Source organism: Stenella coeruleoalba, assembly GCF_951394435.1.
Source record: "Stenella coeruleoalba genome assembly, chromosome: 8".
NCBI classification, from domain to species: Eukaryota; Metazoa; Chordata; class Mammalia; order Artiodactyla; family Delphinidae; genus Stenella; species Stenella coeruleoalba.
Window position 1 is genome coordinate 8,073,206 of NC_137154.1, and position 24,489 is coordinate 8,097,694.

The 24,489-nt window shown below is 57.5% G+C and overlaps 1 protein-coding gene across 2 annotated transcripts in view; it reads left to right on the forward strand.

The window, feature by feature from the left end:
* The first annotated feature begins 86 nt into the window (after nucleotides 1-86).
* The window catches only part of MACROD1 (mono-ADP ribosylhydrolase 1), a 152,293-nt gene continuing 127,890 nt past the window's right edge, over nucleotides 87-24,489 (forward strand). For both annotated transcript variants that reach the window (XM_079930423.1, XM_079930422.1), the window contains exons 1-3: nucleotides 87-682; nucleotides 10,725-10,826; nucleotides 11,470-11,586. In XM_079930423.1, coding sequence (XP_079786549.1) covers nucleotides 385-682; nucleotides 10,725-10,826; nucleotides 11,470-11,586 — 517 coding nt within the window. In that variant the 5' untranslated portion in view covers nucleotides 87-384. The remainder of the gene's footprint in view (nucleotides 683-10,724; nucleotides 10,827-11,469; nucleotides 11,587-24,489) is intronic.

Here is a 24,489-nt window from a genome sequence, read left to right on the forward strand (position 1 = left end):
GCCCGGCCAGAGGGGCGGAGGCGGGGCCGGGGGGGGAGGCACCTCCCACCAGGAAGTTGGCGGCGGCCGAGCCAGCCCTAAGAGGATGCGCGCGGCTGCCGCGCGACCCTGCGAGAGCTGGGCTCAGGCGCAGCGCGACCCCGCTGGCCGGGCGGGGCGCGCACGTGTGTATACGAGTGCGGGGGCCCGTCAGCGGCCCGGACTACAAGTTCCAGGGTGCCCAGCGGCGCGCCTGGGTTTTCTGGCCGCGCGGCCCGCTGGCTCCTGAGCAGGTCGCCGCGGGTTGGCACGCGTCACCTGGTTCCCGAGTAAATAAGGGAGAGAGTCCCCGAGCACCGTAAATAGAGTCCAAGTGGGCGGGGAGCCGTCCCGCGCCGCCCGCTCATGTCTCTGCAGAGCCGAGTGTCCGGCCGCCTGGCACAGCTGCGCGCGGCGGGGCAGCTGCTCGGCGCCCGGCGCCCCTGGCCCGGCCCCTCGGCGGGTGCCACGCGGACCCGCAGCACTGCGTGCGGTCCTCCGGCGTCCCTGGGCGCGTACGACCCGCGCGCGCGGACCCCAGCGGGAGTTGGGGCTTGGGGGGCGGCGGCGGTGGGGCGGAGAGCCGGGGTGCGCACCTGGGCCCCCCTGGCCATGGCGGCGAAGGTGGACCTGAGCACCTCCACCGACTGGAAGGAGGCAAAATGTAAGTGTAAGCAGGAGGGGGGCGCGAGGGGCGAGGGCGGCCCTACGTGGGCCTTCTCCGGCTGGACAGCACCCCACCAGCAGCCTCGTCCACCCCAGAGAACTGGGGAAGTTAAGGTCCCATGTGCCCCGGTATGGACCCCCATTAACAGCCACGCCCCCCGTGTGCCCAGCCCCATAAACTACTTCACCGCCCCGACCAGGTCCAGGTCCCCAGTGGGGGGCAGTGTGAGGAGGGTGGCCTCACGCCATTGAAATGTGTTGCTGGGCACCCCCAGGGAGCATCCAAGACCTAGTACCTTAATCTTGTGCACGAGGGAAGCTGAGGCCCAGTGCCAGAACCAATAGGCGAGAGTCACTCGGAGTTCGCTTCAGGATCGGACAGGCTCTGAACTCCCCAGCTTTTGCGTAGTATGGTTTCTCAAGGGGTGGCATTTTAGGCAGAGTGGCAGGGAATGGGCTGAGGGGACAGCTCTGGGGCTGGCATCCCACCTGGTGGGATCAGATAGCCACAAGGAGTGGCCTCCCTGAGCAGGCCGGTTCCACCTCCCCCCACGCCTACCCGGGGGGCCTGCCTCTCTAGGCACGTGGTTTGGTGCCCTTTTGCCCTTAACGTTGGCCTCTGGACACTTGTGAGCACTCTCCGCCTTATTCCTGGGGGACACAGGACAGAGGAGCTGCGGGGCAGGGCAGGGATGGGGCGTTGTGCCTATGAGAACAGTGACCCCCCGCCGCCCCCCACCCCCAATACCCAGGAATCGATCCATTTCCTCCCGCTCTGGGGCAGGGCATGAGTCCTGGTGGGCATGAATCCCAGGGCTGGACTCTGGGCCCGAATAGAGCAGGGAAGGCAGGCAACCTGACCTGCAGAGCCCCAAATAGCCCCGGCTGCCTGTCCAGCTGCCCCTGCCCTTCAGGGCCTGCTCCCTGGGCTCCTGTGACCATTCGGGCTGGATCCCCTTTCAAAAGAACAGGGGCAGCAGCTCATTGGCTGGGCCCTTGTGGTGAAGTGGGTTCAGCCAATGGGGTTGGGAAGGCAGGCCTAGGGCGGGCTGTGGTTGGGGGCAAGGGGAAGGCATCCTCTTGGGATTGGAGGTAGAGTTCAAGATGACTTACCACTGTCATGAATTGCATTGCCTTCACTGGGATCTTAAAGCACCAGCAGGAAGCACTTGACTTTGCTCCCGGAACACAAGGAGTGCTTGTCAGCCCTTCAGCCCTGGCCCCAGAACACCGTTCAGGGTGGGGAGTGGGGGCTGGCCCCCTGGTACGGGGACTGTCCCCGCAGGGAGCCCTGCTTTCCCTTCTCTGTCAGAGAACAGTAACCCAGGGTGGTGGGAAAGAGAGCTGGGGAGGCCAGGGCCCCAGGCACCTGTTCCTGGATCCGCCACTTTTTCTAGGACCCAGCTCTCCGCCCCTCCCATTCCTGGGTGCCACTGAAAACTTCCAGACCTCATGAAGCTGATGGGTCAGGGATTCCCAGGCTGCTCTCTGCTAGGAGCTGGGATTTCCATTCATTCAGTCCATGTTTATCGAGTGCCTTCTATGTAGCCAGCACTGTTGTGCTGGGGAGACAGGCAAGGACCCTGGCCTCACGGAGCTTAGGGGGAAGAAACGGTAGAGGATGTGATCAAGGCAATGAGACAATGCCAGGTAGAGGTCAGTGCTGCAAAGAAGCCGTGGCAGATGGGGCCGCGTGAGTGCCAGTGTCCAGTCAGGGGGCAGTGTGAGGAGGGTGGGCTTGCCCCAGGAACCCCAGCAGTAGGTGTGAAGCCGCCCGCCCCCCAGCAGCCGTTAGGTGGCAGTTTGTGGGGGTGAGACACACGGAGGTCTCTCTGTGTCTTAGTTACCTATTGCTGCATAATAACAGGTTACCCAGACACTTGGGGGCTTAAAACAGCAAACATTTATATTATCTCACAGTCTCTGAGGCTCAGGAAGCTGGGAGTAGCTTAGCTGGGTGGTCAGGCTCAGGGTTTCTCAGGAGGTTGGCGGGGACTTGGTTAGGGGTGGAGTGAGCCCTTCCCAGATGGCTCACTCCTGTGAAATGGCTGTTGCCCAAATGCCTCATCTGGCCCACATTCAAGGGGAGGGAAATTAGTTTCCACCTTTGGGAGGGAAGAGGATCAAAGAATTTGGGGCATATTTTTAAAACCGCCACACTGAGGGACTGCCTCAACTGGATTCTGCCTCTGATTGGGGTCCAAGCTTTGATCCTTTATTTATTTGGCCACGCTGCTCAGCTTGCAGGATCTCAGTTCCCCGACCAGGGATTGAACACGGGCCCCCAGGAGTGAAAGCGCCGAATCCTAACCACTGGACGGCCAGGGAATTCCTACAATCAGTGTTCATTTACCTAAGTATACTGCTGTGTAACCACTACTTTGATCAATAGGTAGAACACTGCCATCGCCCCACAAGGTTCCTTTGAGCCCCTTTCCAATCAGTACCCCTTACTGCTAATCATTTTTCTATCTGTTCATTTTGTTTCTTCTTGAACTTCATATCACCAGAGGCATATACTGTGTCCGGTTCTTTTTACTAATATCTGTGTGACTCGTCCACATTATTGGGTGTACCGACAGTTGGCTCTTTTTTATTGCTGTGTAATGTTCCATGGTGTGGATGTACTGCAGTTTGCGCATGCAGTCTCCTGTTGATGGGCACTTGGTCTCCAGTTTGGGACTGTTGGGAATAAAGCTGTTGTGAATATCCTTGTACATGTCTTTGATGGACATGTGCTCATCTTTCTGTTGGGGGTATACTTACACAGGCCTCTAAATGCTTGTCTATGCCTGAGATGATCCTCTCTCAAAGACTGGCACATAGTAACCAAACTCACAAGAGACTGATGTATAGTTCAGAGGGTTGAGGTGCAGTTCACGCTGAGGAAATGTAATAGCTGTGGGTCTGGAAACTCATGTGCACATGGGCAGGGCCTCCTCTCCCTGTGGAAAAGCCATGTGGAAGCCAATTCACAGTCTTAAGTTTGCTCAGGAGCAGGTGTTCTCAACTAGGGAGCTGGTTGAATGATTTTGGAAGCTGATCCCACTGCCCTGGGCAGGCTGGGCAAGCTTTCCTGCCAGGGGTGCGCCTACCCACTGAGGATGCCCTTCCCCGGGCGGTTGCTCAGTGTTCCAGTACAAATGCAGTGCTGAGTGCCTGCTCTGGGCCCCAGGTGCAGATGCCTCAGTCCATGGCCCAGCGAGTCCTCTGGACAGATAGTCAAATTCTGCCTGGGTTCTGCACATTCCTTTTTCCTGGGTTCAAGCTGACTGCCCACTTCTGTGGACCTGTTCTTTCTGTGGACCTATTCTTTCTCTAGGTAGGTAAATACCATCAGGCTGATCTTCCTGGCTAGGAGACATTCAGTCTTTTTGAGAGACCTCTGCAGTATTTGATTTCACTGGCCAGGGGTTAATTTCTATAATTTAATTCCCTCAGTTCTGGAGTGTCTCATTACCACCCGCCCCCGCCAGGTTGTGCCTTTTCATCAGAAGATTGTGGAAACAGTCCTACTGTAAGGCAGTTGGGTACGAGGGGACTTAAGTTCAGGCACTGGGGTGTTTGGGGGCTTTGCCTCCACAGGAGGGGCCTGGCCTCCAGGAGAAGGGCACAGATCCTCCTTCTGACCTGTGGTAGGGGCAGAGCTGTGTGCTAAAAAAGAGAACGGGTATTGGTGTCATCAGACATGGCAAGCCCTGGCACCACTGCTTCCATGCTCCCTGAGCCTCAATTTCCTCATCTGTAAGATGGGACCAACAGCACCCGATTTGCAGGTTGTGCTGGGATCACATCAGAAACCATTTTGTACACAGCGGCCAAAGGGTCCCCAGTGCCCCCCTCCCTTGACACCCCCCAATGCCCCCCGTCCCATGTCACCCCTCGGGTCTATCTCCTCTCTCTGCCCTGTTCTGGCCATGGGGACACTGAGCTTATATAAACTTGTCTCCCCTGTGGTCTCAAATGCTAGAACTCTGACCCTCAGTTCCTGAGCCCTGTTTCCTCTCCCAGGTGGCTCAGGATAGGGTCATGTGTTCCAGCCTGTTTGCATGGGGCAAGGCAAAGACTGATTTCAACCCCTGTGGGATTTCACGCAGAGCAGATGATTTATCTGATTCGACTGCCGAACCAGAAAATTTCCCAGGCACACCTGGGAATTGGGTGGGCTTCTCCCACCTGTCTTCTGGGAAGCAGCCTTGGCACGTCCCGGTGCGGGCGGAGGCGAGGGGGTCTGGGAGAGCAGAAAAGCTCCAACGTGCCTCCTGCCATCTCCCCTTTGCTCGTGCCATAGGCTTTGATGAGCCCCTGCTCTTGGGGGACGGTGAGAGGTGATTAATGCCCCCACCGCCGTGTTCCCAGAGCCCAGCTGTTATCAGCCCTGCCCACCCGCCCTTCTTCAGAAGAGGGGCCTCCCTCCGCGCCAGCCTGCCCTCAGCTTTCCGAGCACCGTCTCGTGAAGTGCTATAAAGACACTTCTTTAAACACATCACTGAAGTCCCGTTCGCCCGGTGCCCTTTACGGTTCTGACGCAGCCTGCTTCCTCCAGCTCGGCTTTCGTGCCCGGGAGCCGCTGAAAGCTTATCTGGGGTCAGACCTCCCCATCAAAATTTACTGCAAACATCCTTTTACAGCACCTGTCTCACTGAGCTGTGAAATACTCTCGCCTCTCCAAAAAGGAAAGAAAATTAAAACGTATGTTGTACATCTTTATCTTTATAAGAAAAATAAATCTCACTTGTGCTTTAAGTCGGCACCCGTCCTTCTGGCAGAGGGAGGTGGCGCGTGTTATAAACGTGTGGGGCATATGCCCACCGTAAGGGTCCTGCTTCTCCTCCTCCCGGAGCGAGTGAGGAGGGCCTGGGGGCGGCCCCGCTGATGATGAAGCTGAGGCTGTGAAGACAGCGCTCCGGTCCTCAACTGGCTTCTCCTTCCCATAAAGCAGAGAGCAGTGCAGCCGGTAGCTCCTCGGGGTCAGGCTGCAACCTTGTTGAGTGAGAACACGGCTCCCCGCACACTGGCCTCGCGAGGTGTGCGCCTGGGGACCACAGGCTGGAAGGGCAGGCTGGCAGGTGTCCCCAAGGTTGGCGCCTTGTCAGCCGGTAGCTGAGCTGGAAGCTCTGACGGTCTTCCTTTGCCGTCTCCGGGAAGCAGAGTCGTGTTTTGGTCTTTGCTGGAGAGAGAGGACTGCGTGGGCTGTGGGTCACTCAGAGCAGACCTCGGGTACTGGGGAGGACAGTGCAGGACAGAGCCCTGGGCTGGGTCCCGCCCTGGCTTCCTTTTGCTTGCCTGTGGCCAGGGCGATTGCTCTGCTGATTCTGTAAAGCAGGGTGGTGGCATCTGCCAGATGGTGTCTGCTCGGGGACCTGAGCCATCTCTGGGCATCCCAGACTAGTGCCGTGGGGTGCCTGGGGCCTGCCCCAGCCAGAGGGACTCCGGTCTTGGGAGTCCTATGGGGTTGGTCTGCGGTCTGGATGACCAACCCCTCCAGTGTCCCAGTACAGGCCTGCACTCCGGCCACAGGTCCAGCCAGCTCTGAGTACTGGCACTTGGGCATGCCAAGGCCTCGGAGGGGGCCTTTGGTCACAGTTGTGCAAGACGATAAATATGGGGACCCAAATAACTTAAACAGCTGCTGCACCTGCTTTGCCCCAAGTTGGAAAAATAATGTTTCCCCTCCCAAATTTTGTCTTGTTTTCGTTTGCTCTCTTTGGGCCTTCTTATTTCACACACAGGAAAGACTGAGTGTATCTGATGTGTATATCACACTCGACAGCTTCCTCTGTGTTTTCGCAGCCAATCTTCTTGTTCACAGCAAGCTTGGGTGCCAAGGAAGGCTGGCCTTGTCCCTATTCTAGAGACGAGAAAACTGAGGCTGAGAGGGTGAGCACCTTGCCCAGGAACATGATGGTGGGAGGTCATGAGCCCAAACCTGGGGGGACCGAGGAGCAAGAGTGGAATCAAACCCCAGCAGCGGCCAGGCCACGGGCCGGCAAACGCCCCAGACGGGCCGGGGGAGGCTGCCAGAGCCTTGCTTTTGCTCTCCCGTCCAGCTGTTCTAGATTTCTCTCCATTTCCCCACCCGTATGCTCTCTCCGACCTCAGGGCTTTTGCACGCGTTGTTCCCTCCTCCCGGAAGACCCTGTTCTGTTAGCAAACTTGCCCGCAACCTTCAGGTCTCAGCTCCTTGGTTCATTGATTCATCCCACAGATGCCCAGGGACACTCACACACGCTTTATGCTGTGCCAGGTGCTGGGAATCCAACATACACATGACATATCCCCATATGGCCAAGGTCAAGCAAAGCACAGATGGTAGGGGAGGCAGCTGCTCTGGGAGGGGGAGGGCAGTGAGGAGGGAACTGTAAAGGAAGACCAGGCAGGAGGCACAGCAGGTACAAGGGCCCTGAGGCGGGAAACAGCTTGGCTGTTGGGGGAACTGAAAGGCTGAGGGGCTGTGGGCAGGGTGAAGTGCAGTGGGGAGGGTAGCACGGGAGGAGGTTGGGAAAGAGGCAGGCTCTCCAAGCCCTGGCAAGGACTTGGGGTTTGAACTGAGCTTCACACAGAGAGACAGCTTCTATCTGACTTCTGTCCCTAATATCTCTGGGCTGCTGTGTTAGGAGCAGACCATAGGGTGGACACAGGGAGTCAGCTGGCCGGGCGGGGCGGGGGGGAGGCGCTTCCAGAGGGGTCTAGGGAGCAATCAATGACGGAGGCTTAGCCCTGGTGGGAGTAGCAGAAGGCACGGTGTCTGTGGTGTTGGGGGGATAAATCTAACAGCCTGCAGATGGATGGAAGAGGGAAGAAGAGAAAGGAAAGGCCCTTGGTTTGGGGCCCCAGCAAAGTCTGGGGCCGTTCACTGAGAAGGAGGAAGGATAGAAAGGTCAGAAGCTCAGTTCTGCACACACAGAATTTGGGGGTGAGAGCAGGCTGTGGGCCTGGGGGAGCAGATGCGCGGAAGAGGCGAGGGGCTGGAGGTGCGGCCTTGGGACCATGAGCGTTTTCGAATGCGTGGAACTGATGTGAAAGCCGAGGGAGAGGGTGTAGATTAAGGAAGAGGGGAGGCAGCAAGGAGGCTGAGAAGCGGGGCCAGCGAGCAGCCTGGGATCGGAAGTTGGGGGTCCTGAGAAGGAAGAAGGGGTTGGGGGTGCTGAGCGTACAGGGGAGGCCAGGAAGGGCCACTGAATAAGGACAAGTGGCCAGTGTGGTGCCTCTGACCTTGGCCTTGATGGAGAGGTGGGGTCGGGGGGAGGAGGAAGTGGAGACAGCGAGTGGAGACAGTGGAGTGAGGCAGAGAAACGAGGCCACAGCTACAGCGTGTGGAATGCGTGGTTGAGGGAGGGTTTTGTTTTAAAAGCCCGGGTACACCAGAAGGTGTTTGAGGGCAGGCAGGACAGTCCAGTGGAGGGGGAGCCGCAGGAGTGAGTCCTCGGGGAGGTGAGCTGGGCGGCCCCGGCTGGGAGGAAGGGCCTTCGTGCCCAGTGACCTGAGGGAGGGAGAACGAGATATGGGCAGGTGTTGGGGGGGTGTTCTGCCTTGGTGGGAGGGGGAGGCAGCATCCACTGGATGGACGGCCGGGAGGACGAGCGGAGGAGCTTGGGAGAGGGAGAAGGGGGAGGGGGCACCCACTTCCGAAGGAGCGGCTGGAGTGGCCTCCTAGGGAAGATGAAGAACTTAGCGGGATCCTCTGCTTGGTTGGTGGGGGTTCCTCGAGCGATTTGCAGCTCCTGGGGCAGACCGGAGAAACTGGGGGTACCTCTTCCAGGAAGCTGTCCCAGCCGCCCCTCTGTTTGGTCAGGCCCCAGACCTCGCCTCGCCTCCCAGGTTTGGTGCATGGTGGGTGCTCAGTAAATATGTTAACTGACTGATCTGTATTCAGACTGCCAGGGAGAGGCAGAGCCTGGATGGAGTCGAGCCTGTTTTTTGCTTGGTGGTACCGTCTGCCGGCAGCTGAGTGCTTTGTTTTGTGCCCAGCTAAGCCTGTTCTGCTTCTCATTTAACGCGAGGGAGCTTTCTGTGCCCCCATTTTACAGAAGAAGACAAGCAAGGCTTGGAGAAGCACTTCAGTTCCTTCAAATACCAGCACCATCCCCCCACCGCCACCCCTCCCAACACGCAAAGAAAGGAGCGTTTAAAGTAGGAGCTCTTGGCCTGTTTCTCAGATCATGGGGAGGGCAGACCCTTGAGAAGGAGGCTGGGAAATGGGCTGTGAGCATCCAGGGACTCTAGTGACAGAGGGGACTGTCCACGCTGGGTACCACCCACGCTGGATACCCTTGCCTCTTAGAAAGAATGAGAATGGCACTGCTGTGGGGGGATTCTTAATCTCTACCTGGTGGAAGCATTTTTAATCTGATTTGGGTGCCCCTGGGATGAGGTGCCCCTGTCTCCCCTCAGCATCATTCTCCCCCTGTGCTTGCCTCCTGCCCCACACCCTGGATTGCACCCACCCAGAACCTCGAACATGCTGTTCCGGATGGTGGAACACCCTTCCCTACCCTGGCTACCTCTCAGTCCTCTTCCCAGTCTCCGCTAAGCCCCCCTGGACTGGGGTTCCGGCTACCTCCTCTCCCAGTCCCCGAGTGTCCCTTCCGTAGCACTTCTTGGAATTTGGATTGCTCGCTTGATCGGGTAAAGCCTGGTCAGCCTCTGTCTCCCCTGCTGCATTATAAATTCACAAGGGCCAGGACCACGTCTGCATTGCTGGGGGTTGGATCTCCAGCACCATGTGTAGGACCTGCGTGTGATGGGTGGTTAAGGAAGGGGGTGGGAAGTGGCTGCCGGAGAGTGTGGTTCTATCTCGAGCTGGAGTTGGTGTAAGCAAATTCAAGGTGTAACGAGCTTTTGGTAATAATTCCCTACAGTGTTGAGCTGGACTGTGAACGGGGCCCTTTCCAGGCTCCTCGGGCATCTTGAGGAGCAGAGGCTTGGATGGACTGACTTTGGCAGGGCAAAGGCACATATGGGGGACCCACCTGTCTCTTGAATATCTGTCTCTGCCTTTCCACAGAAGGCTCCAGCAGGCAGACCCTACCTCTCCCCCTACCCCCTCTAATTGCCCTCCTACCTCTGCACATTTTCTGATGCTTTTTGGGTTCCTTGACTGTGGTCTTTCCTCTTTGTTGTCCCCCCCTCCCCTGGTGGTCACTGGGGGCTGCTCCATCTGGGGAGTGTGTGGTGGAGGACAAGGCTGGGCGGAGAGCCAGGCTGCCCTGGTGGTCTCAGGCCGGCAGGGGGAGCCCACGAGCTGCGAGCCTGGACTGCTGCTCTGGAGAGAGGCTTCCCTGCCTGGGGCCACCCAAAGGGAAGACCAGGCCCAGCAGGGGAACCAGCCTGGGTGGACCCAGAATCTGTGAGTGGATGGGGGGCCACTCACTAGCTGTATGACCACGGGTGGCTTCCTGACCTTCCTGAGCCTGTTTCTTGATCTGTAAAATGGGGACAATTCCAGCCACTCCCTTGATTCATGACTCACCCCAGTGGGCATCTCTCCGCGGGGAGCCCTCTGCCAACGCAGGGGGTTTGTCACAAACGGGCACCAGACCCACTTGGTTCTGTGGCTCTTTGAGGAGCACGGGTGTCCTGGTTCCCTGTGTCCTGCTGCCTACAAATAACGACAATGATGATGTAACTGATTCAGTGCCGCCGACCTACCTGGCCTTAGCATGCGTGAGTAAGCTTGAAATTAGTCTGCAAGGGCTGTCTTGAAGATATTAGGGACCCAGAGGTGTGGATGCAACTGGAAAGTGGCAGAGTTGAATTCTGCACTCAGGTCTGTGGTGCCTGAGAGACACCCTCCACCTCCATGGGCCTCAATTTCCCCTCCTAACAAAGAGGGCACAGCAAGATCTTCTAGGGGACCCTCCTTCCGCGCCCCTCCCCGTGTGCTTGCGGGAAGGATGGGTGTGCAGGGCTGCTTTGCATCCTTGGACGAGGCGAGCATCCCCCTGAGGATAGGAGACCTGTGGGAGGTGGGGAGGCCCCCTGGACTGCTCCTCTCCCTGCCCGCCTGACTCTCCTGCCCACCCCACCCGCCCCTGCAGCGTTTCTGAAGGGCCTGAGTGACAAGCAGCGGGAGGAACATTACTTCTGCCGGGACTTCGTCAGGCTGAAGAAGATCCCGACGTGGAAGGAGGCGGCGAAAGGTAGGCCCTGCGCTGGGCAGCCCAGCTGTCCGGGTGGTGTGTGGCCCTTTCAGGCCCATACCTTGGGAGAATCATAAAGACAAGGCCAAGAAGGAGAATGGCGGCAGCATTTATGAGTGCTTGCTGTGTGCGGGCCCTTTGCGGTGTCACCTCATTTAATTATCAACACAGCCTGAGGCAGGTTCGGTTTTTATTGCCATTATACCGTTGGGAAACTGAGCCTTAGACCTGCAATCCCATGGCCGCTGGAGCTGGGATTTGCTGCTTGGTGTAGCGGCCAGCAGTGCAGCATCCTGGTGAGCGCGTAGGCCCTGCAAATTTCAGGCCTGGTAACTGGGAACCCAGGCCAAGTTACTTAACCCTCCTAGGCCTCAGTTACCTGGTGTGTAAAACGGGGATGGATGGCATTGCTACTCTACCTGTGTGCAACGTTGTGCAGATTCAAGGAGATGAGTGTGTGCTGCACACAGTAGGTGCTTAGTCAGGGTGGGCTATCATTACCGTGTCGTCGGTCCTCGCGTGGCACGTTGCCTCTGGAGGTGGAGGGCAGTTGATGGTGGCTTGCCTGACTGGTGGCCACTGGTGGGTCACTCTGCTGTGGGCACCTCTCTATGACCCCACCCTCGGCCTCTGCTTGTTCCAGGGGTGACCGTGAAGGTGGAGGAGCCCAAGTACAAGAAGGACAAGCAGCTCAACGAGAAGATCTCCCTGTTCCGAGGTGATATCACCAAGCTGGAGGTGGATGCCATCGTCAACGCCGGTGAGTGAGGGCTTCTGGCCAGCCTGAGCCAGAGACCTGGGTGGCCACCTCGTCACTGTACCAGGCACGCGTGGATGCCACCTGGCTCCAGTGAGGCTCGGGTGGCTGGGCGAGGGTGGCCTGCTGGCGCCACGGGAGCCCAGCGTGTCGGCAGCGTGGACTCCTCTCCCCTTGAAACCCTGACCTGCTGCGTCAGGGGCGCCATGGCTGAGCTGCCTCGAAGCTCTGAGACCCGTTAGTGGCGGGTAAGGGAGAGAGCTCCGCTGGAATTGCGCCGGACTGCCCTGCCAGGAAGGCGGTGGCCAGAGGGGGTGGTCCGACCTTGGGGGCTGCAGATGCCCCTGACCACTGCTTTCCTTCCTCCGCCTCCTGCCCTCCCAGCCCCCCTTCTAATTGGGGTGGGCGAGGAAACATGTTGGGGAGCATGTCAGAAGAAGGGTGGGGGCAGAGGCCCCTGCACCCCTGTCAGCTTCCTGCGACGGCTCTTGCTGACTGGGCGGTTTATTGTGATGAGTTGAGGAGTCTTTTGTGTCTCTCCCCTCTTGGGAGAGGGAGGAAGGTGGCGGCTCTGCTCCCAGGCAGTGGTTGTCTGGCTGAGGTCAGGAGTGGTGTGTCAAGGGGCGGTCAAGTCCAGCAGGTGCTCAGGTGGTTCACAGGACAAGGGCGAGTGGGGGCCGAATCCCCCCACTGTGGTTGCCAAGTGTCACAGGACGGAGCCTCCTTCCTGGAGAAAGGTTCGCAGGCCTGGGCAGACCCCCTTGTCTTGGGTTCCAACTCATAGGGAAACTCCACCGTGCTAGCCGCTCCCCACCTGCGCAGTCTCAGGCGCTCCCAGGAGCGTCTCAAATCTCCTTCATCGCGCCCTTGGGCTTGCAGCCATTGGCTGACCCCAGTGCTGGCCAGGGCGTGGAGTGGCCAAGTGACTCTGGGTCTTGGCGGTGCCCGTGCTGGTCTTGCTAAGCGACTGGGCTTGAGTGACCAGGGGAGAGGTGGCCACTCATCCGCTCTGGGCCCGCTTGTCTGTGATCTGGGTTGCATTTCCGGCAGTGGCGTTGCTCTGCGTGTCTCCCTGCTGACGTTCGCAGAACTGTGTGGTCACAGGGGTGTTCCCTCCCCCCTCATTGCCTATTTCAGCACACAGGTGACCAGTCACAGGAAGGTAGGAGTTCTGACTCGGAGCAGGGTGTGGTGGGGTCACCTTTGGGTTTCTGCTTCCTCTGATGTGTTTCTCTTGGGCCACTAGGATGGTGGGTAGCAGCGAGGTCCCCATCTGGGGAGACACAGGGCTAAGACAAGTCAAGTCACAGTGGCCCAGGAGAGAAGGGTATTCTTGCTGCCTGGACCCCAGAGGGATGGCCTGGTGTGGAAGGACCAAGCCTTGGGGCCCCGGCTGAGGGGACATTGCCACAGGCCTGCGAGGCTGCCCTGCCTAGTGCCCTGGGCCCTGTCAGTCACTGGCAAGGGTGTGGGAGGCGCCCCGCTGGTACTTTTTTTTTTTAAATAAATTTATTTATTTTATTTATTTATTTTTGTCTGTGTTGGGTCTCCGTTGCTGTGTGCGGGCTTTCTCTAGTTGTGGCGAGCGGGGGCTACTCTTGGTTGCGGTGCGCGGGCTTCTCATTGCAGTGGCTTCTCTTGTTGCGGAGCACGGGCTCTAGGCACGAGGGCTTCAGTAGTTGTGGTGCACGGGCTTAGTTGCTCCGTGGCATGTGGGATCCTCCCAGACCAGGGCTCGAGCCCGTGTGCCCTGCATTGGCAGGTGGATTCTTAACCACTGCGCCACCAGGGAAGTCCCCCCACTGGTACTTTTCTTCCTGAGCTGCAAAGTGGCCAGAGAGAAAAGTAGGGCATCTTATCCCCTCCTTCCCAGCCAGGTTGATGGTTGGCAGCCAGGAGGGAGGGTGTGGGGACCCAGGCAGGGTGTGGGCAGAATGCAGATGGAGTGGTGTGGGGGCTCTGGAGCCTGCCCGCGGGGCTGCAGGCATGATTAATGGCTCTGCCTAAGTGCCCTTGTGCCTGGCCAGACTCTGAGTGCAGCAGCTCTGTCAGCCTCTCATGCTCTCAGGGAAGCGCTTTGGTCCTGGCTTCATTTGATTCGCCAGGGCTGGGCGTGGCAGTGTTTGCTGTGTCTTTCTGGGGACTCCCCTTCTCCATGTACCTGCCTGGGCTTGCATGATGGGAATGGCGGGAAACCCACCCATTGGATAGTTGGGGATATTAGGGTCTGATGCCCATGAACAGTGATGCTCACGCAGCACCTGGCATGAACAGAGCCCTCAGCACCTACCGCTGTTGTCGGTGCTCGAATTGATGTCAGCAGAGTCACTGGACGTCAACCCTGGCCCAGGGATGCCAAGGGATCCTGGTACTTCCTACAAATGAGCAGCTATGCCTCCCCCTGCCTGCCTCAGTTTACTAAATACCTCCTGGTGTGTCTTCCCGGGATCTCCTTTTTTTCTAGAAAGAGTCTCATAGCAGGGAGGACCCAGAACCTGCCTGGAACCCCAAAAAAAGACTGAGGTGGGCCCTGGATCCAGAGCTCCCACACAGAGCCTGCATCCCCTGCAGACCCTCCCTGCAGGTTTTCCCAGCCCGGTGTTTGGGTGGCCTTGGCACTAATCAGACCTCGGGGGTCTTTGGTGGGTTTGGTACCCTCCAGCATCCTCCCTGGGCACCCCCAACCATGGCCTGGGGCCGCCGCCCACCAGGGGGCAGCAGAGATCGCGGTTCCTGCGCACAGCAGGGCCGGTAAATCAGCCTGTTTATTAGCGGAATAAAAGTCGCGGCAGCGAGGGGCTTTTCAGGGCTGCATAAATCTGGTCTGTGCCTCGTGAAACCCACATGTGCTTAATTCATATGTAAAGTTTCAAGCAGGAAGAGAATACGTGTCCATTAAATTCTATTTGACTTGATTATAATCATTAGCCCTGAATAATTGCTTCTCAGCGCCGACCGCGGAGCCACCACAATGAGGAAAAGGAGCGAGCAGTTATCTCGGGGTGGGAATTTTTTAATTTTTATTTTTGAAGTCAGGGGCAGTGTTGGTCCCGCCAGGGTCTGTGGCCCATGGGGAGCTGTGTGGGTCGGACAGGGCTGGGGGCTTGAGGTCCACTGTGGAGCTTCTGGATTTTCTCGGGAGGGGGTGGGGGGCGGGGAGTCTCTCTTTGTCCCTGAGGCCAGATGGGGAAGGGGAGGGAAGATGCCATCGCTGCCTGGGCCTTGCTCCAGCTGCAGGGACCATGGAGGGGGAGGCCTGCAGGGGGCTGGGAAGGGCCTGTGCGAGAAAGGGATCAGCGCCCCAGAACCCCTCCATCCTGAAGAACTGTGGCTCGGGGGTGTCTCCAGCTGTGCAGGCGCTCTTCCCATCCCTAGGGAGGACCCTGGGGGTCCTTGGAGAGGGCAGGGGCCGGGTGTCCTCTCTTCCTGCCCCCTTCACTTCTCCCCTCCCCGCAGAGTGACTCCACCCACAGCCTCGCTCAGGACTTTGGAAAATCAGACTCAGTTTCCCAACTGTTCCCCTGGCATTTGAAGTCCAGGGCTGGTTTTTACCCCACTCTGTTGATATTTGATATGTGATTGGGGTGTACCATTAGTGCCTGTAATAGTGGATGTGTGTGTGATTTGCTGTGTGTATAATACGATGTATGTTGTATGGTATGTGGAGGGGGGCTGGAACAGAGTAGGAGGATGTTTGCCTGGCCGGTGGCAGGGCATGAGGTCACAGGGGACAGGACCAAACCCCCTCAAGCCCCCAGGGGCAGTGCAGGCCTCCCCGGGTCATCCTTGGTCTTGCCCCGGTGGCTGCCAGCCGAGGCCACTTGCTCGGGCAGAGTCTGGAGAGTCTCAGGCTCCTGCCATCTGTGCTGGCCGCGGCTCCTGCCCACGGGGGCACACTGCATCCATCTTAATTAAATTGGGCTGCCACGCTGGTGAGATAAGCCAGGAAGCCCCTGCAGCCCCCATTCTGGAGCAGGAGATTCTTTGGGGCAGCGCCTGCCTCTCCCACGTCCCCCAGGCTGTGTCTAGAGAGAGCCAGGCCTAGCATCTCCTCCAGAGAAAGCTTGGGTCTCGGGGGGTGCCTCAGCTTCTGGAGTGTTTATGTCTTCTCTTTGCCACGGAATGGTGGGGACTATGGGGAGAGGCAGCATGACCTTGACAGGGCCCCTTCCATGCCCTTGAGTTTGCCAGCTTACCAAGCCTGTGCTTGTGGGCCCCTAGTTCCTGACAGACAGCTGAATCCCAGGCAGGAGATGTCCTGGCACAAAGAAAGACCCCCATTCTTGGCCAGTCCAGGGTCCGGCTGCCGGCTTTGGCCTTCAGGGCGTAACGGGACAGAGCAGGGATGAATGTGATGCTTTGTGCAAAGACAGAAGGAATATTAAACTGCAAAGCTGTCCCAGGCCACTGAGTCAAGGCCATGTGTGTGCTGTGGCCTCCGGTCAGGTGTCTCCAAGCCTCTATTTCCCCATCTGAAAAATGGAGCGTCGTTGGCCCCACCCCAGGGCTGGCACATAGTAATAAGCCCCTGTAAATCAGTATTGGAAAGTCAGCACGAGAGAAACTAAGTAGAATATAATGTGACAAAACACTGGAAGCGAGGTCTGAGCAGAGTGCCACGCGTCGCCTCAGGGACCAATTAATTCTGCAAGGAGGGCGCGGGAGGTGAGGAGGGTCAGGGGAGCCTTTGAGGGGACCCGGCATGCGGGCCGGGCCGTGCAGAACAGGTGGGGAGCCATGTTTCACAGCGACAAGCTGGCCTCACTGGGAGTATTTTTAAGTTGCTTATTTATTTAAAATAAGGCATGAAGTGCTGCTCTGTTTCCTTAAGTCTTGGGGCTTTGATTTGTGAAAATTTGCCAGCTGCTTCTATCACCCTCGTCTCCTTGGCAAGCCAGCCAAAGCCCTTGCTTCATCCCTTCTGCTGCCAGGAGGGCCCGGAGGAGCCTGGCCCCCTGGCTGTCCCTGGGCCACCGCTCGGAGTCAGTGATTTAGAGACCACCTTGATGGACTAGCAAGCAGGGGGGCCGAGGGACGCCGACTGCCTTGTGGGAAGTGATCTGACGCTGAACTGTCTCCGTAAATCGCTTTACCCGTCACTTCAGATTTAAAGGTGTTTACTGAGGCCGGGCCTCCACAGCTACCTTCAGCAGCAGCCTCTTCGCAGTGGGCAAGGAGGGTGGGCGGGAACCTGTGAGCCACGGAAGACTCCCTGGGCCCTGGCCCCTGGGGAGCACAGGTGAGACGGGCCACTCCCTCCATGCCGAGCACTTGGCATCCCCGCAAAGCAGGCAGGGCTCGGATCCCCATTTTCAGTGATCAAACTGAGGCTCAAGAAGGAGATAACATGCCCCAGCTCGGCAGGTGACTGAGTCAGAATTCAAACTCATGTGTAGCCTTTCATTCATTCGATCAGCAGGCGTACCTGGCAGGCCTGTTGTGCACCAGGCATCGGGGTAGGTCCTGGGCTACAGAAGACTCAATCTCAATTCCCAAATGCAGAGTGAAAAATATGAATGGAAGGGACAGCAAAGTGCATGAGGGATGGGAATCACACCTGCAAGCGTGGGAGGCAATCTGGAGGGCTGCCTGGAGGAGGCAGTACTTGAGCTGAGAAGTAGGGATCTGAGTTAGAAGTTGGACAAGGACATTCTAAGGGGAGAGAGGGAGAGCACTGGCAGGGAGGGTGAGGCAGATGGACTCAGGGGAAGTTCTGGGGGGCTTGGAATGAGCCGTGGTGGGTCCTGAGCTGAGGGTCTCCCTCTAGGTCTAGGCTGTATCCACACCCCATGCTACCTCTCCTAGCCTCCTGGTGTTATATCAGCCCCATGGTGTCAATGGGAAGCTGAGGTTCAGAGACTTGAAGCATCTTACCTAAGGCCACACAGCTAAGCAGTAGTGGCACAGGTAGGGAAGGTTTGCCAGACTAAAGAGCCTCCAGGAAATCCCCACCCCCACTTTTTTCGTGGGTAGCTGGGAATACCTTCTCTTTGTTCCCTTTTCTTTTCTGGTTTAAAATTTGGGGTCCCCAGAGTGGGTCTGCTGTCATCTGTCCTCACTACAGGGAAACAGAGAAGCGGGATGGGGACTGGGTGGTCAGTGCAGAAAAGATGGGTCCAAGCTCATGGGCCCCATGAGGCCTTGTGGTGGGCTCCTGCTCCTGTGGCTGCTTGGTCGTCCTGTGCCCCAGTCCCTGCCCTGAGCACCCCACCAAGCCCTGCTTCTGGGTGGGGGTAGTGTGTTACTGTTTGTTCCCTCTGGGCCAGGGGCTGCCCCTACACTGGACACATCACCTCACTTCTGAGGCAGGCAATAATATTCCCCCAGTTTACAGATGAGGAGACTGAGGAACGTATGGGACCACAGTGCTGGGTAAAAGGCCGAGCCAGGAATCAAACCCTCATCTTTCAAACTTGGGTTTGAGAGGGATACCGTCACGTTTGCTTTTTCAGAAGTTCCCTCTGGGTCCAGTCTAGGGGTGGGGGGCTGAGTGGATTGGGAGGCCAACAGGGAGGCCTGGGGTGCAGGTGGCTCTCTCCCCACATTAGAAAGCCTGGGACACCAAAGACTGTGCCAAGGCCTGATTTCCACCACTGCAGGAGGAGGGAGGCTCATTTCCACAAGGTCGAGAAGCGGTTACATAAATTCATAAATGATGGATCCCTTCTGAATTATTGAGATTCCCTCAAGGGCTCACAGGGCCTGGGCCAGTGAGCCGAGCTCTGGCCGATGGGCAGGACTTGAGGATCCTGGAAGGTCCTTCTGCCCCAAGGTCTTCTCCCAAGTTTCCCTTTATTAGCCAGATTGTTCCTGTCCTTCCATAGGGAATGTGACAGTGGGCAATGGGCCTTGGACCCAATGATCTTTTGTCCTGAGACTCAGTAAATGTTTGTTGAATGAATGAGTGATCAGATGTCCTTGAGAGTTGGTCAGACAGCAGGAAGGACTGGATGAACCAGTGATCCCCTCTGGGCCCCCTCCTTCTGCCCCAGCCCAGACCCCACGCAGCCCTCTTGGTCGGTCATAGAAGCCAGGGCTGGAAGGGACTAGAAGGGACTAAAGCATCATGCAGGAGAGGACAGTGGCAGACTGCCACTTGTGTGGGCAGCTGGTGAGGTTCCTGGCTCACCCAGTGCCTGCCGCCAAGGCGTTTGCAGTCTTGTAGGGAAGACAGGGGAGCATCTGAAGCCCAGAGAGAGACGGTGGCCTGCTCAGGGTCGCATAGCAGGGAAGTGGCAAAGCAGGCCTTCCTAACTCCCAGCACTGCCCTTTCTCCTGGGCCTTTTTCTCCCCATCACAACACACAAATGGTCAGGAAACACAGGTAGGGCTCCGCTGCCCGCCACCCCCTGCTGAGGGGCCCTGAGCCCTTTCTGTCCGGCTCTTCTCGTCCTTGAGGCTGCCAGCCTTCAGCACCCACACCAGTGTGCCGGCCTGTGTCCCTGACATGATCTCCACCCCAAGCACTGAGCTGAGGAGCCTGGAGCTTGTGGGAATGTGTGTGTTTTGAAATTAATGGGGACCATTAAATTGGCCAAGCATGAAAAGGGCTGGATCTGCAGCCCTTGGAGCGCTCTCCCGGAATGATCCTGCAGTGCCTTGGCAAGGGGCTGCCCAGCCAGCTTCGGGCCTCCCCAGGAGGCTGTGTCTTGCATGGGTACCCTGTGTCCCTAGGAGGTGAAGGGGGTCCGGCACAGCATGTGAAAGCCATGGATTCCCCCCAGGAACTGGGGTCCCCTTCCCTCCCTCTCAACACAAAGCTCTGTGCAGACAGTGCTGTTTGTGGGGGTGTTGAGATGAATCTGCTCTCTCCAGACCCCTAGGGTGGACTTACATACACACACCAGAGCCTGGCTCTGGGGACTCCTGGGTGGGACCTGCCCTGGTCCCAACTTGGGGTGGCCTCTAAGACATAACATGACCTAAAAGAGAGTGAAAGTATCCAGCCCCCGCCTCCTCACCTTCCAATCTCCAGACAGCCCCACCCGCTCTGGAGTCTCCATTACAGGACGTTGAAATTGGGACTTGGAGTCCTGGGTATGAGTCCCGGCTCCACTGTGCACCAGCTGTGTGGCCTCAGGCAAGCCCCTTCACCTTTCTGAGCCTCGGTTTTCTCATCTGTAAAACGGGGATAAAAGTGCATTAGGGGGCTTCCCTGGTGGCGCAGTGGTTAAGAATCTGCCTGCCAATGCACGGGACACGGGTTTGATCCCTGTGTCTGGGAAGATCCCACATGCCGCGGAGCAACTAAGCCCATGCGCCACAACTACTGAGCCTGCACTCTAGAGCCCGTGAGCCACAACTACTGAGCCCACACACCGCAGCTACTGAAGCCCGCACACCTAGAGCCCGTGCTCTGCAACAAGAGAAGCCACCGCAATGAGAAGCCCGCGTACCGCAAAGAAGAGTAGCCCCTTTTCACCACAACTAGAGAGAGCCCTGCGTGCAGCAACGAAGACCCAGTGCAGCCAAAAAAACAAAAAAAAATGTGCATTAGGACCCACGTCCTGGGTCATTGTGAGTTTGTTTGTTTTTTAAACGTTTATTTATTTATTTTGGCTGAGCCAGGTCTTAGGTGCAGCACGCAGGATCTTCGTTGCCACCTGCGGGATCTTCGTTGCTACGTGCGGGAGATTTAGCTGCGGCGTGCGGGCTCTAGTTCCCTGGCCAGGGATGGAACCCAGGCCCCCTGCATTGAGAGTATAGAGTCTTAATCACTGGACCACCGGGAAGTCCCTCATCGTGAGTTTGAAAGGAGACAATTCGCTCAGCACAGCGACGTCTGGGATAGAGGAAACCCAAGAAATGCCAGCTCTGGGCCTCCTGCTGTTGCTGCTTCTCTGGGAGGGCAGCTCAGACCCGTGGAGCCAGGACTGCTGTGCACCAGCCCTCAGTAGGGCGGGGTCAGGGGATGTCGAGGGCACCGCCTTCCTGTCCTCCCTGTGGTGAGCCGAGCACTTGCTGGGCCCAGGGAGGTGAGGAGGGCCCTTCCTGACCCCTAGTCTGTTGGATTTGGGGTCTCTTGACCGTGAGCATGCAGGGCAGGAGGGCTAGCCCCCCTCCCCTCCGTGGCAGGGCTGTCAGTGTCTGCTCTGCCTTCTGTGGGGAAAGGTGTGTGTGTCACATGGGAACAGCCCAGGACAGGGGATGTTCCCTCTCCTCAGGGGGCCAGGAGGTGGGGTGTTGACTGAAGCTGTCCTTCAGAGCTTGGCTGCCTCGCCTGAGCCCGAGCTGGCAGACCTGAAGCCACCTGTAGCTCCCAGCCCTCACTTCCTCTCCCCTCCTCGGGGTCTTCTTGCGTTTCAGAAGCTCACCTTTGGGGCTCATTTATTTATTCTGCAAATCGTTTCTACTCATGTTTCCTCAGGCCCTGCTGGCAGCCATGTTTCACGTGGCTGCAGTGACTGCATCACGGGTTCCCTTTCCCTGCAATCTTTTTTTTTTTTTTCTGGCCACGCTGAGCAGCTTGTGGGATCTTGGTTCCCCAACCAGGGATCGAACCCACGCCCTCGTCAATGGATGTGAGGAGTCCTAACCACTGGACTACCAGGGAATCTCCCCCTTGTAATCTTGACTGATCACTTATGGAAGGGGTGTAGCTCTTCTGCGGGGTCCTGGAGCCAGGCCTGGGCTGGAAGCCCCCCACGGGTGTGGCACGGGCTGGCCTCAGAGCCAGCTCACAAAATATTGATAGATTGGGGTAAAATCTGGTTCCACTAGCTGCTTCTCCGGGCCTCAGTTTCCACACGTGCACCTCATGGGAGGATGAAGAGGAAAAAATGAGTTAGTGCCTGTAAGGCCTTGCGCACTGGAGGGGCTCAGTAAATGTTAAGTATTGTTCTTATTAGTGAAGTATCTCACTGCACCACCCACTAGACCGGAGCCCCTGGAGGGCAGGATCAGGGTCCACTGACCCCTGGTCTCCATCCCTGGACAGGGCTGGCACATGGCCGGTGCCCATCCGTGGCGGGGGCTGTCCAAGAATGTCTGCACAGCAGTTCCCCAGGAGGGACACAAAAGGACAGGAACTAACAACTCATCTCTGCTGAGGACTGCTGGGTGAAAGCAGGCTGCCCGGTGGGCACAGTGGCGGGAACTCCTGCTGCCTGCACATCGGGCAGGGGAGGGACCACAGATATTTATGTCCTTGTGGGAGTGTCAGGAGCCAATGAGGACTTGGGAACCAGGAGCTTGGGCTGCAGCCTCTGGGGAGGACAGGTACTGGGTGTGGACCCGGGTTTGACAGTGAGCCCGGATGGCCCTGAGAGGGTGGCAGTGGGGGGTGGACACGGCTGACTGGCATCACCCGCTTTGGTTCATTAAAACCCCATCAGCCAAAGCCCACACCCAGCGGCAACAAGTGGTCCTGTAGAGCGGTACCCACCCTCCTCCTTCCCCTCGCTGCTGTCTCCCCCTCTTCGGACATTGTAATTGCCATAAAAATAGGAGCTTAGCTGCGGTGGCTGCGTAGCATGTGGGAAGAGAGAGGCCGGGCTGTCAGCCATCCCCCTACCAGCAGGGCTCGAGCCTGTTTTATTATTGCCGCCTGGCTGTATTTCACGTAGGTTTAAACATCATCAAACGCCACATCCCTTTTGAAAAGCAAGAGCTACCTTGCTGAGGGTGTTGAGGAGAAACAGGAACGTTAAAATCTACGAAGCAAATGGCCCAGAATTGACATTTGTGACGGGAGCCTTACAGCTTTGTCAAAGGAGCTAAGGCCTGCTTGGCAGCTGGCGGGAACTTTCTGGTGAGGCTCACGGGTCATGCAAAGGTGGGGCAGGTTGTGGCTGAAGCTTTGGGGTTTGGCAGGGAGGGGACCAGAGTGTTGTTGATGGAATTCTGTGGGTCACCTGACCACCTCTTGGCCTCCCCGGCCCTGACCTTGACTCAGCCTCATCTCCCTCCTAACAAGGCAGATGGGAGCCCCCTCTGGTGCGTAGAACAGGGTGCTGGGCTCTGGGACTCAGGGACTGGGAGTGGGGGCATGTTAGGGGCTAGGGCTGCTGTGGCCACTTAGGAGCTCTTGTGACCTTGACCAGGATACACCTCCCCTCTGAGCCTCGGTTTTCTCGTCTGTAAACCTGGGAGAGTGCTGCCCCCTCCGAAGGTGGTTTGGAGGACAGAGATACATGCAAATGCCTGGCAAGTCACTGGAACTCAACAAATGGTGACTGTTATCACTGAGCAAGTGGGCGTTTGAGCTGGAATTGATTTTTTAAAAACGTTTAACCTACCTGTTTCCATTGAAAAACAGATATAATAAAACCGGGGAAGGATTAAAACAGGAATAAAAAGAAACAAGTCACAAGGAGGACGCTGACCTGGGCATCCAATAAGAATGTGCCCTGTGCTCTTGGCCACACCTGGAACCCTTTGGCCTGGATGCCCGTTGCACGTGCTTTCTGACCTGCTGGCCTCTTGCCTGGTTCCTGGGTCTGTTCAGCCCTACCTCCTGCCTTGGGATGCTGGTGTCTGGTCTACTGAGGGACCATGCCCTTGTATGCTATGCTCTTGGTGGCTGCTTGGGCAGCTTGGCTCCTGGCACTTACCTTGGCCCTGCGCATAAGACACCTCAAAGCTAGGCCATTGGAACAAGTCTATTGCAACTGAATATGACAAGTGGCTTTGAGCTTCCTGGCAGCCATAGCAAAAAGGGAAACAAGATTTTAGGTTCTGTAACTCTAAGCTTGGAAATCCATTTATATTTCAGCTTAATGCCTCTTTCTCTTTCTACTCTGTCCCTTTTCCCTCCATTGTCTCCCTCTGTCACCCTTACCAACACTTTTTTTTTTTTTTTTTTTTGTGGTACACGGGCCACTCACTGTTGTGGCCTCTCCCGTTGTGGAGCACAGCCTCCGGACACGCAGGCTCAGCGACCATGGCTCACGGGCCCAGCCGCTCCACGGCATGTGGGATCTTCCCAGACTGGGGCACGACCCCGCGTCCCCTGCATCGGCAGGCGGACTCTCAACCACTGCGCCACCAGGGAAGCCCCCAACTCTTCTTTATTACCCCTACAGATGCTTCATCCCTTGCTCCAGAGTGCCATCTCTAAGTGCTTTGCTCCAGATGTGGGAGGCCCCTCTGCCGTCTCTTTTGTCGCTGCCCATTGCCTTGTCAGCGGCCTGGCCTCTGGGCCTCTTGCCCTGTGCAGGCCCACTGGGTCCGCCACTGGGATTTCGCTCAGATGAGCCAGTGACTAATAAGGGTTGCCCCGGGCGGGGGGCGGCAAAATCTTTCCCTCCTTAATATCGGAGTTTAAAAATGTGTCACCATCAATTTGAGGAAAAGACTTGTTCCTGCTGAGAAAAGCGGCCTGGAGATTCGTCTTGCCTTAGGAATCACACAGGCAGCTGCATAAATTCCAGAGCCACAGAGGCTCTCCATGCAAATGCTGCCTCTCAGCCCCACAGCCAGCCTGGAGAGGCCCTTGGAGCCCACCCCAAGCTCCCATGGGCTGGCACCCCACCTCCCCACCTCTCGTGCTCCCACAGTGACTCTGGGGGCCCCTTTGTGGGGGGCGTCCTTGGTTAGAAGATACTCACTTCTCTCCACCTCTTTGTGGTTAAGCCGGAGGCTGAGCTTGCGGCTAATTCCATATCGCCATGTGCTTTGATCCTGGAGGAAAAGGAGGAGGAAGGAGTGACTTCTGAGGGGGTCCCCACAGTCCCTAGGGGGAGGGGGTCCCTCTCTTACCCTTGTCTGTGGATCTGTTGGCTGCACAATGGATTTGCCCTGAGGGTGGGATTTTTAGGGCCTGGATGCCCTGTCCTCCGACCCTGTTTCATCCTTGTCTGGAAGGGACTGTTGGGGTCATTTTGACTATCCCCCTGTCTCCAGACTGGCCCCCTCCCCTCTGGCTGGCAGGCCTGCCCCTGGCACTTTGCCCTCAGACCTGGCCCA